At 33.3% G+C, this 13,640-nt stretch overlaps 1 protein-coding gene across 4 annotated transcripts in view; it reads left to right on the forward strand.

The window, feature by feature from the left end:
• FBXW7 (F-box and WD repeat domain containing 7) overlaps positions 1-13,640 on the forward strand; it is a 114,517-nt gene that overhangs the window by 50,934 nt on the left and 49,943 nt on the right. The window contains exon 1 of one of the 4 annotated variants that reach the window (XM_015568054.1): positions 2,662-2,839. The exons of the other annotated variants lie outside the window; for them this stretch is intronic. Coding sequence (XP_015423540.1) covers positions 2,693-2,839 — 147 coding nt within the window. The 5' untranslated portion in view covers positions 2,662-2,692. Of the gene's footprint in view, positions 1-2,661; positions 2,840-13,640 lie in introns of those variants that run through there. 4 annotated transcript variants of the gene reach the window in all.

Below are 13,640 nucleotides of genomic sequence, written 5' to 3' on the forward strand. Positions count from 1 at the left end.
CCCCTGGCAAAACCAGCTATCTACTTTGTCTCTATGGATTTAACTGCTCTAGGTACCTCATATAAGTGGAATCATGCAATATTTGTCCTTCTTTCACTGACTTTCTTCACTTACTATTATGTCCTCAAGATTCATTCATGTGGTAGCATGTGTCAGAAAGCTGAATACCCCATTGTATGTATATACCACATTTTGCTAACCCATTCATTCATCATTGGTTACCTGGGTTGCTCCCACTGCCTGGCTATTGCGAATAATGCTGCTATGAACATGGGTGTACAGCTATCTGTTTGAGCCTCTTCTTTCAATTCTCTTGGATATATATCCAAAAGCGGGATTGCTGGGTAATGTGGTAATTTTTGAGGAACCACTGTACCATTTTCCACAGTGGCTACATTCCCACCAGTGATGCACAAGGGTTCCAATTTCTCTATATCAGCGGTTCTCAACCTGTGGGTCGCGACCCTTTGGGGTCGAACGACCCTTTCACAGGGGTCGCCTAAGACCATCGGAAAACACATATATTGTTTTTGTGCTTTAATTATGTTCAATTTATAACAATGAAATTGGGGGTCACCACAACATGAACTGTATTAAAGGGTCGCGGCATTAGGAAGGTCAAGAACCACTGCTCTATATGCTTGCCAGCATTTTTTATTTTCTCTCCTTCTCTCCCTCCCCGTTTATTTTTTAATAATAGCCATGCTAATGGGTATTCATCAGTGCTGTTTTAGTGTTCATTAATGAGTGGACATTGGTGGTTTATTCTGGTTTTGATTTAAAATTTCCCTAATGATTAATGACATTGAGAATCTTTACACGTGCTTATGGATCATTTGTATATCTTCTTTGGAGAAATTCAGTTGTTTACTTTTGTGTAGTTAAATATGTCACCTCAGCTAATGGTTTTGCATTTTTAACTACATTTTAAATTGTGGTATAAGAGAAGGTATACTTTAAGAAAGTAGTATCATGGTAGGATTGGGAGTCTTTCTTGTGTATGTATTGGCTTTCCAGCCGCCCACTTTATATTTAGTAAGACAGATCTCTCCAAAGTTAGAAAGGAAATCACCCACTCTGGCATTCTTCTTTTTAATTCGCTCCATTTCACATCCTAGTAAATGCATGCTATAAAGATCCATAAAAGCTCTTGGGAGGCGAGATAAAGAGATGAGTGAATATTGAAAGAATAACGTAGAATATAAAGAGAAAACAAACCAGTTAACAGCATTGTGAACAGATAGTTGACATCTGTATCTGCTGTCTATTAAAACTACTACTGCCCTAGCCAGTTTGGCTCAGTGGTTGACCTGAAGGGTCATGGGTTCAATTCCGATCAAGGGCATATATCTTGGTTGCAGGCTCAGGCCAAATTGGGAGGCAACCAATTGATGTGTCTCTCTCCCTCCCTTCTACTCTAAGTCTAAGAAATCAATGGGAAAAATACCCTCAGGTGAGGATTACAAAACAACAACAAAACACTACTACCTATTAATTTTCACACTGACCTCTTTTTCTTATCATCTTTGTAACTGTTTAGTTCAAGGGTTTGAATATGAAATGTAGTGTAAAGTTTAGCACTGATATAAGTGGTTAATTTAGGAAAATATTTTAGATAATGATGGAAAGATTAGTTTGAGGCCACGTAGATGGGAGGTTTCATCTTAGGCATTGGGAGCCATTGAAGGTTCTTGAGGAATGGATTATGCACCACATCCCTCTCTATGTTTTAAAAAGTGTTTATATGACCGAAGTATGCTGGAGAAACTAGGCACTAAGAATTGGCAATGAACTGGTTAGTTAGTATTCATTTTACTAGGATTACTTCTCATCACAGGTTACATCTATAAATACTTGTTTTTTAAACATCCCTAATAAGTCACAACACATGCCTCTTGTACTTTCACGTGGAATCACCGAGTTTTTCAGAATTATAGCGATTGAAATTTTCAAACAACTAAGACATTACTGTAAAGATTAACCTGAAATGCGTATTAATAGCTATAGAGATATCGAGTCAATTCAATGTCTTAACGAGTAGGAGACAGAGAATGGTATGTACGGAAAAAGAAAAAGCTTGCTTAAGACGAACACTTGAAAATACAGTGCTCATACTGAATATATGTAAAATAGAACAAATGTGTTTATCTATTTTTTGAGCATGTATAAGCACTGTCCTTGAATTTGAAGCATAACCCAAAACACTTCTAAAATATTAATGCTGATATTTGGGTAAGATAGGCTTAGATATTCATGAGAAAATACAATGTTTATTTCTTTTATTTTTGTAAAGAAACTTTACTTTCACTTTCTTGGGAATGAATACCTACATTAGTAGTTGGAGAAGTTTTAAAAGGGCCTTTACACACAGCCCTGCTTCGGTTGTATTCACATTACTGACTTTGTATGGGAGGTTCACCAGCTGTTTGACTGGCAGGAGCAGGAGCTTTCACTTCAGTAGTTTATAATTCCTGGCTATTCTAGGATAGTTTGCACTTCACCAAGCCTCAGGCAGGTCAGGACATTTGGTAGGAGAAGGTTGAAAGACAAAAGCAGCAGGCCTTGGGTTCTCAGCCTTTCTTTCTTTCTTTTTTTTTAATATAAAATTATATTTTAATTTGGTGTTTAGAATTTTTAGTAATGTGCCTGTATTATATGTAGAGGGTATTCATCAACCAGGAAGAGTTTTAAAATGTCAAAACTGGGGAAAACTACTCTAAACCATGGCTTGGTTCCTGTTGATTTTAAAAGTGCAAAAGAGCCTCTACCACACCAAACTGTGATGAAGATATTTAGCATTAGCATCATTGCCCAAGGCCTCCCCTTTTGTCGAAGACGGGTAAGTCTTACACATTTGAAAAAATAGGAATATTTATTTAAAAGAAATACTTCTGCCTCCTTTGGTAAAGAAATGCTTCAATTTTCAATTGATTTTCATAACTAAAACTCTCAGTGCATTATGTAGCTAGCAAAAACTTATATGTGATAGTTTTAATAATATGATAGCCTTGAGGGCAAGGTTACCCAATCCACCTTTATCTCTCATTCGTTTATTATTTTATGATATTAGAATCCTTATTTTAAGTTGGTAAATATCAGAAGTATGTTCTGAAATATATTGGCAAATACTAAAATCCAAAATTTGTAGTGGTTATTTTGTGGGAAAAGCAAAAACCTGGTGGTATTCTCCTTATACATGGGAGTTATAGCATTTAGCTCTTGTAATGTAAAGAGTAGTCCAAGTTCCGTATGTTTATCTGGCACTTTAAGCTGTATTATTTTTAAATTGCTATTTCTTAAATGCAAACTTAACATAATAGAGCTATTACTTTTTGCTGTTATGTAAAATAAAAATAACGTGCCATTGTGTGGCAGTTATGATAACAGTTTATATATAGACAGTCCTGAACTAACAAACCTCTTGTAGAACTTGTGCTAATGTATAATCAAGTTCTGATCTATTGGATGTTTTTCAGGATGTTTTGCCCTCTCTCCCTGCCAAATTTTGACCCTGTTAATATGAGCAGTTTTGTTGTATTTTCTATATTGCCATTTTGAAATATTAACTAGAGTGCTGTATTTTTAGATCTAAAATACGTTTATGGTTCTGAATACATTTTTTAAAAAACCTGTCTGATTTTAAATGACTGTTTGCATATATCAGTACTATTAGTGTTTTAATACCCTTTTTAAGAACCTTTTTTAATTAAAGGAAAAACATTCTATTAAACAAGTAGATTAACTCATAACTCGTGAAAAATATTTTTTCTTCTTAGTAAAATGACTCTTCTATTTCCTGGGACTTAAATAACCTTCGTAAAATATGTTTTTATTATCTTAGTTCCTTTTGATTAGTTTCTACTTGTATTCCAAACAAGTAGTAGCCATGTTGAAAACCATTTCTTTAATGTAATACAGTTTAAACATTGAAAATGGAATACAAATATCTCCATCTCTCTTTTATTCTATTTCCTACTTTGTTTTCAGAAAGTGTTTCTTTTATTTTATCTTCTTTCCCTTTTTCGCTTTTGTAACTTCTGAATGAGGTCACTGCTCTGATTTAAGCATTTATACAGAGGCCTCTAATAGCTTTAAAGTCATTAATAAATTAGCTTGTTATTTTAATACTTCTATAAAAGAAAATACCAATACAAGTAAATTTTTTAATTGAGGAAGAGACGTGTGGGTTTTTTAATGAAAGGGTTAAGATTCTAACAATAAGGATACTTTGTTCTAAAAATTAAGAGAGAACTTCAAGACTTTCCCTCAGGGCTTCCTAAGGTCACTATTCAATTTGACTTTTCTAGGTTACTATGTTATGTTAAATTATAGCCTTGGATTTTTAATAATAGAAGGGGACTAAACTTGAAAAATAAAATTTATACTAGAAAATTTTTCAGAAGATAGCTAAAAACAAAATTAACACATTCAGTTTTAGACTACCTGCCTGCCAATAACGATTGCATAACTCATTGACTTGACTACTAGAAATATTAGAGGGATAGTGTAATTATATCCTCCCTCTCTCCTTTTTGCAACTGGTTTATTTAGGTAGCTTTAAATTGATTCACATGCTCTTTGCTATTTAATTTACTAACTTTTCCTTGGTAAAGTTAATGATAAACATTTTTAAAATGGATTTTTCTTTCTCAAAGATTTAAAAGAGACTTTCGGTGTGATATATAATTAATCTTTTTGTGTCTAGCATCCCGTTTATCTTTTACATTAGTTATAGGTCCTTTCAAGCAGATTGTTAAACACAAAGTACATAAAGCAAATAGACTACTGTATTTTGTAAGCCATTATTTTCCAAGTAGTGAGCTAATGGAAAGTACAGCGACCTTCATAAGACTGTCTGCAGTCTTGACCTATTAAAATTTGAAAAACATGATATTGTCTCTTCATCATAGACATTGGTCCTCTTAATGTTTGCACAATAAAATAACTTTGAAGATTGTAAAATATCTTTAAAATAGTTGTTAAAATTACAACTTCAATTTATATTTTTTGAGTGTTTTCAGAAAATTCACTAATCTCATTATTAGTGCTGGTAGTCTAGTTAATATTGTTTGAATTATTCAAGTTTCTTATTAGAGATACTTTGGACTTAATACTAACAATAGTAAAGAAATAGCAATCTAGCTATTAATCAGTTACCTAAAATAAAAGTGTTTTTAGTCTTAAGATCCTCATAATTATATTTGCTCAGACATTCTTGATTGTAAGTATCACCTAGAATACTTGTTAAAAACACAGAATCTAGGGCTTCTTCTTTTGGATAGTCTTATTTAAGAGATCTGGATTAAGGCTCAAGCAAGGATCTATTTGTATTTTTTGAAGTTCTATAGTTAAGTCTCATTATCAGGAAAATGTGAAAATACTAGTTGAGTACGTAACTTTTTATTTTAAAAAGAATTGATTGTCCTTTAAGGAAGAGAACTTTTACAGGAAAAACTTTTTAAATCTCTAAAATCTCTAAAAAGGTATTATTTTTTTGAAATTGGAGTGTCTAGTTGTGGTAATAGTGTAGTTCTTAAATCTTAAGGTACATGATTTTTCTACATTTTAAATATATATAAACTAATGATACAGCTTGATGGAATTTCATAGCTTGCCTGGCAGCAATTTTTTTTAAAGTGATAATAGAAATAATGCTGTCTTACAATTAAAAATAGTGTGTTGAAAGAAAATGCACTTCATTGCTTAAACCTAATTTCTTAATTCAGTTTGTTTTTATTGGAGACTTTAAAGCATTTAGGACAGTGGTTCTCAACCTGTGGGTCGCAACCCATTTAGGGGTTGAATGACCCTTTCACAGGGGTCGCCTAAGACCATCGGAAAACACATCTATGATTACATATTGTTTTTGTGATTAATCACTATGCTTTAATTATGTTCAATTTGTAACAATGAAAATACATCCTGCATATCAGATATTTACATTACGATTCATAACAGTAGCAAAATTACAGTTATGAAGTAGCAACGAAAATAATTTTATGGTTGGGGGTCACCACAACATGAGGAACTGTATTAAAGGGTCGAGGCATTAGGAAGGTTGAGAACCACTGATTTAGGATATTTTCGTAAGGTTATTCTTCAACATTACTATTTTGGTGTAGAGTTCTAAGTGGCATGTAATTGTTGATTTATATAGGACTTTTTAAGATAATCTAGTCGACTGTGCTGGTTTATAGATAAATATTGCTTTTAGAGTGCCTTATATATTTTTGAGTATAGACCACATAGTGATTGTATGTCCCATAAGCGTTGGCAACACAGGTGATTTAGAGAACAGGGTAGGGCTGCTGGTAGAGTGGCAGGGAGGTGAGGTGGGGACAATGTGGGGCAAGGACTGGTTCACTTGAAACCCAAGAGCTCAGGCAGCAATGAAATATATGACTGGATTTCTGTTAGTTGGAAATAACTTTGAAATCATTGTATTCCATATCAAGTTCTATTAAAATAGTATATTTAAATTTTTTCTTTAAAATGAAAATAGGAATAAAATTAAAATCAGATATTTGTATCATTTGAGGAAATGTTAATCTCACTCTTGGGTATTGTTATCACTGAGGATTAACTTAAATCAGGGGTCTACAAACTTTTTCTGCAAAGGGACCATTAAATATTTCAGACTTTATGAACCACATAAGTCACTATTAGAACTACTACTCAGCTCTGCCATTATAGCAGATGTAGACAATACTTGATGAATGGACAAGTCTGTTTTAATAAAACTTTATTTATAAAAAAGTTATATACAGGTTTTTATGATTACAGTAATACCACCGTAAATCTTATGCATATATCTTTTTGCTTGTATGTAAGTTTCAGCTTATGGTAAATTTTTAGGTATGATATTGATAGAGCCTTAAACCTTTCATTTTCTTTAAAACCCTCATCTGCTCTTCTTACTCTTTTGTAGTTAAGTAGAGAAACATCTTTATGTGTCTTATTACTAGGATTTTTAGCATACTGCTTATTATTTCCCTTCTTAATGTACAGTATTAGTATAATAATGCTATTAATAATTGCTATCATTTAAAAAGAACCTATCATGTATCCTACACACTGTCCCAGCTATTTTGTGAATTTAACTCAGTTAATCCCTAAATGATTTAAACATTAGTTTAGTAATGTGAGTTAGGTAATATCTCCCTTTATTAGACTAAAAAACTAAAGCTCAAACAAGTTAACTTTCCCTAATTTTCTTGGTAAATAGTTAAGTTGGTATTTAACTCAGGATTCTCTAATGCTACAGGTAGTAGTCATTCTCTTTCTAATAAATTTTGTAACCTTTATACATTTTTTCTTGTAAACTTAACACTTTTTAATTACTGTTATATTAGTATTTGGGAGGGTAAGCCTGGGAGCCTCTCACTGTTGACATAGTTTCTATGAGAAAATACATTCAAAGATTCAAACAGCTGACCTACAAATAACTTTTAGTAGCATAGTCCATTATAAATTTAGGGTTTTTATTGTGTGTGTAATCTCTCTTAAGATGTTTCACTTCATAAAGTTACTCCACAGATTATGCAATAATTATAAAAAAACTGGAAATATTTAATAGTATGCATGTTTGTGTTTTTGTAAGCTGGGGTATGAAACCGGTTAAAGAAAAAATGACTCATGACACTTGCTAAAGACAGACTTTATTTAGGGAACTATTGCCATACGTAGAGGTTACTGAAAGGAGTTTTGGTGATAGAAAAGAGATTGGATTCAACTCCAAATACAGCAAAGAAAAGCGAGAACTTATAGCCAAGGAACACGGTGAGTTAGTGGATGGAAAATTGCTAAGAGCAAACATCAAGGAATTCTGGCTACATCATTTCAACCAAAAGTGGTTAGACATCACCTGCAGGATGATGGAGGATGAGGAACCCAGCAGATATGGAGGGTGATCTAGTATGGAGGTTGGTCAGATATCAAGGTTGGGAGATTCTGGTTAAACTGACTTAGTAGGATTCTTGGTAAAATTTGGCTCTTGAGAACATGCTGAAGGACAGGGCTTCTTGAAAAATAAATCACAGGAGCCTTGACTAGAGTTTGGTCAAGGAACGAGTCTTTGTCATACTTCAGGGTCTGTGTGCGGCGGGCAACAACTGAGAACAGTGTCCGACGGATGAGCCCTTAACCATGCATGCAGTGAGGTATCATTCTCATCAGTTTGCTCAGTTAGTACTTATGGTAATGGTGACAAAAAGTAAAAACAATATTATACCTCTCTTAGCTTGTACTCTCCTGACTTTAGTTTTTTCTTCATTGTTTACTCAGTGATGGTGACAATAGACAAACCTGTATTCAAAATCTTAATCTCATTCATGCATTGGTTTTTGTATGTATAATCTTCAGTTAGTTCAAGATTAGCTTATTTTAATCTGTTACGCTCCTTTAATAGACTGTTGTTGAGCCCATTAGTATATTTCAACAAAAGTGTCAGTTTAATCAAACAATTGTATTACCTTTGTTTCAGAAAACAGCATCTCTATTTATTTATGATAAAATGTTTTTTGTATGAAAATTTTGTACGTAGCCCAAAAGTAGATTATCATAAGCTCTGTTGGTACAGCAAATTTGTGAGTTATTACCCACCTGAATTTAATAAATTTTAATTCCTCAACTTTTCGGAGTTGAATGGTGATAAAGGGAATTTTATTGTCTTCCAATAATTAATATCTTTTACTTCTCTTGATAAACATAAGAAATGCTCAATATGTAAATTTAGAAAAAATTTTCTTCACAATTTTCTAAATTATCAGTAATTCCACTGCTCAGAAATAACCTCAATAACATTATTTTTTGAAAATAAATGTTTATTGATTTCAGAGAGGGAGAGGGAGAGAGAGAAACATCAATGATGAAAGAGAATCATTGATCAGCTGCCTGCTGCACACCCTCTATTGGGAATCGAGACTGAAATCTGGGCATGTGCCCTGAATTGAACCCTGACCTCCTGGTTCATAGGTCATCACTCAATGATGTCTTCACTAAATGACTGAATCACACCAGCTGGGCTCAATAACAATTTAAAGTAAATACTTTTTTTTTAAAAAAAAAAGCAAAATTGGTACTTTAATTCATTTTTTAAGATATTGCTGATGGTTCCCTATGGCTCTTACTCAGATGTGCATAATCTGCCATGTGAATGTATCATAATTTTCCTACTATTGTTGATTTGGGCATTGACCTGCTTTGAACTCTTTTATATATAAATCTGTAATATCTCTATACACAGATATCTACAAGTAGAATTATTGGGTCAAGAAGTATGAACTTTTTTATTCTTGCTAAATACTGCCAAATTGTTTTCCAGAAAGATTTTACCAATTCAAAACCAGCATGGGGGACTTCTAATGTTGCTTAAAGAGAAAGAAGCCATATTCTAAGCCAAGTTCTCCTACCATGGCGAAGTTTTGTAGATTTTACTCAGTCTATACATTATCATTTTCCATCAGAGGAAATCTTTTTTCATTGTTAGAAAATAATGATATGTGTTTATACTTAAAGCTTCATGAGAAAAATAGATAAATTATTTGTTGCTTATGGTGAATTTTATTTTTTTATTCTTTCTAGCAAATAATATTTAGCATAGACCTGCCACCTGTTATTTTTAACTATAATTTTCTTCTACTCTTCCCATCGTTTTAAAACTATGTGTTTTCATCTAAAAAGATGACCACATGCATAGTTTCATGATTTATCATTTATGTAATACATTATTTTTAGTGTAAGTCTAATGATTATCTCAAATTTTATTTGTCACCTTAGTTTATTCTTTTACATTTCTAGGTTTTAGTGTGATAGTTGTAAGTGCAAATGACAGCCTCTCCCAAAGCATATTGCTATTAATAATCCCTACTACAAGAGTACTTCTCATGCTATTAAGAGCAGCTGCCAGGAATACTTGCCTTTTCTTACAGCACTACTACTTAGTCTTACATTTCTGACATAGTTTTGCCTATAGCCCCAATCCTGGTTTGCCCCCCCCCCTTTTTTTTAATTCTAGCCATGATTAATACTCATTTAAAGTAGTTGTAGCAAGTCTGCTCTTCTAAAATGTCTTGATGCCTGAAAGACATCTCATGAAACTCAACATCTTAGCCAAGTAGAAATATTAGATGTATTTTTTTAACATATAGAAAAATGAAACCTTTAAAAAGCCAGTATCGTGCTCTTCTTCCTCATACTAGTGTATTCAGTATCCACAGTTACATTTGTACCTCTGTCTCTCCAGACTTTTTCCATGACTTCACAGTCTAGCTTCCCTCTCTATTGGAACCTTTCTCCTGGCACTGATGGCATCCACCGTTGTTGTCATTCATTAGTGGAACATACTGTCATTGTTGCCATTATCTTTGGCCCTTAAGCATATATGTACTGCTCAATGGTGTTATTTGACAGCCTCAAACCTGTCTCAATTAGGCTGTAAACTCAAAGAATTTAATATCTTTTAATACTCCCAGTGATACGAAGAGAAAAGTGAGTGTAAATATTTGTATTATCAGTTCGTTGTAGTGTGTGTTAAACACAAAAAATTCTTTAAGGAGTTTTTTGCACTGTGAAACTATGGCATGTTTTTGTTTACTAAGTGTTTTAAAATGACTGTGCAGCTGTGATTTTCAATATTTTCTTTTCTAAATTTAACTAAACTCAGATACAGTTTGACATTTAATTTTAAAAGTAATTACTACTTACCAATTTTGAAAACGAAGGAGAAACAAACATAAGATGTAGTCATTTAGGTGATACTTTTGAGTGTCTCCAATAGCCCCCAAAAGTCAGAAAATGCTGAAATAAAGAAGGATTATTACAATATTTTGGCAAGTAGGAAGAACAAGGTGATGGTATGAGAAAGCTTGGAGGGAAATTTCAATGGGGTGCCAGATTTTTTAAAAATGTAACTTCCTAAGTTTTTTTCCTACACATATATTCCATCAGAACTTCGGGGGAAATTTGGCATTTTCAGATCATTTAATATCCTTTATTGTCACTACTTATTTTATCAATAAAGGAATTAATTAATTAGATCCTATCAGTCTTTTTCTTCTTAAGAATGTTTCATGCGTCATGCAGAAACATGCGCAAACATAATGTAAATGGTAAGTTTTTTGCAGCCTTATTCTCCTCACTGTGGAAGACAATGCTTATAAATAAAAAGGAGATGATTTTTTATCCCTTTTCTCTGTGGATATGCAAAAATGGAAAACTCACATTGTTTTAAGCATTCTATAGTCTAGGGTAAAATCACAAATAAATCCTTATAGTACAAAAGGGTGCTTGCTTAAATGGGCCTATGTACAAAGTACTGGTGGGAGCATGAGCAGGTCCCCCAAAGTCTCGGTGCAAATGTCTGGGGAAAGGCTTCACAGTAACATGAAGGATGCTTGCTAACCAGATAATAAGAGAAATGGTGGACAGAAGGAACTTGGGCTCATAGCTTGTGTTTTCATGTTAATTATACTGCAAATTATTCACTTACAACTTGGCATGGAATGTATAAATATTAATATCAGTCCAAAAATATGTATCAAGCACTTAGAACAGAGTTGGGAACTTTTCTAGAACCTATGAATATAATAGCGAGCTTGGATTCTAATTTAGGGGAACAGAAAAGTAACTGTTAATGCTAACATTTTGTTGACTATAAAATAGGATAATAGTGTAGTCTAACTTGGGATGCAAGGGAGGCACTATTCTAAGTACTTATACAAATGAACTTATTCTGCCCTTAAAATAACCTATTTTACAGGTGAGGAATATGAGGCATAGGAAGGTTAAATAAGTTGCCCAAAGCTAGTAAGTGATGGAGCTAAGATTCTAAGTCAGGCATCTGGCTCCAGCATCATGAACACTGCTTGCTGTACTGGCCTGGGTAAGCATTTGTTAAGTAAACAGATCCTTAGTTTCCAGATGTTTTAAGAGTTAACTTGTCATGTAACACTGTGTCTTTAAATATGGAATCCTTACTTGGCTACCACAATTTATGATGGCCTCAATATCTAATTACTGATAACATTGCTATCTTAGTTGTTTTTGCCATCAGATAATAATTAGATTGTGCCTCAATTGTCAGATATGAATATGAAACAAATTATAGTATGATTTATAAATCTACAACTACATCATAGAAATAACTGACATGAATTATTATCCCTTTGTTGATAGATAACAATCTGTACAAATAGTTTAGTAATTTTAACATCACAGGGCAAAGCTATTTAAATTTGTAAGTTATGTTTTACAGAAACTAACAATATTAAGACTTGTAATGTGAGAGACAGATGAAAAATATGTTTAAAAGAAACCTAGTACTAAGCTTCTGGCAAAGTAAACAAGTATAAATAATAAATTCAGTTACTTGTGTGCAGACCACAAATTCAAAAAGTCCTGAGAACTAAATAAATTTTTTAAAGTTAGCCAGATCTGACCCAAACTGAGACAAAAAAAGCCACTTTTATTATTTATCTGAATATGCTTACATTTTGCTGTGAAAATATTAATGTTTAATGTACTGGGAATGTTCTATAGTGCACTCTACTTGACCATATTACTTTCTAAACTCAAAAAAGTTCTAAAGTCAGAAACACAGTTTTCTCTAAAGTTGTGGAAATAACTCCACAGACCTTCGAGTTTTACAGCTATCACCCACGTGAAAAATGGAGTACACTTTGAAATGTCAAAGTAGTCTAAGCCTTATCTTAAGTCTCCGAGTACATGCATATTGAAATGCTTTTTAAAAAAACCCATACATTATATAAATGAATACCTAAATTGTGTTAACCTAGTTAGGCAGCTCCATATAGTCTAATTCATACTAGCATATTTACACTTAAAATGAGGAATGGAATCCCTGGCCATATTTTTATTTCTCCCAGTATTTCCATGGAAAATTAACACCACTAAATTAATTTTAATTTTAATTCTGCTAATAGATATTAGATATACTCCCTTTGTGTGTTGCTAGTGTAACAAAGATGAGTAAGGTAAAAACCTTCCCTTAAGAAGGATACGGCCGAAACGGGTTTGGCTCAGTGGATAGAGCGTTGGCCTGCGGACTGAAAGGTCCCAGGTTCGATTCCAGTCAAGGGCATGTGCCTGGGTTGCGGGCACATCCCCAGTAGGAGATGTGCAGGAGGCAGCTGATCGATGTTTCTCTCTCATTGATGTTTCTAGCTCTCTGTCTCTCTCCCTTCCTCTCTGTAAAAATTCAATAAAATATATTTTTTAAAAAAAGAAGGATACGGATGCTTTTCTCTCCCTGAGAGACTTAGCTCATTGTCCCCATTCTGGTCACATATCAAAACCAGAGGAACATTGATTATTCATTCATTCAACAAATAAGTATCTGCTAATTGCTAGGCATAGGTCTAGGTACTTGAGTTACATTAGTGAACAAAGCAGGAAAAAAAAATCCTACCTTTTATATATTTTAACATTTTAGTGACTCAGAATTCTGTCTAGGCATGGGCAGCATGTTTGGTCTGCTCCAGTATAGTGTGTCACCAGATTCCTTTTCTCAATTATGCACTTTTCATTTCTAAGTCAGCAGATGATCATTGTGTAATAGTTGCTCCATATGTATATATGGATATCCACATACATGTGCAAACATACACAGACATACTCTTTCC

This window comes from Myotis davidii, unplaced genomic scaffold (genome assembly GCF_000327345.1).
Source record: "Myotis davidii unplaced genomic scaffold, ASM32734v1 scaffold323, whole genome shotgun sequence".
Classification (NCBI taxonomy): Eukaryota; Metazoa; Chordata; class Mammalia; order Chiroptera; family Vespertilionidae; genus Myotis; species Myotis davidii.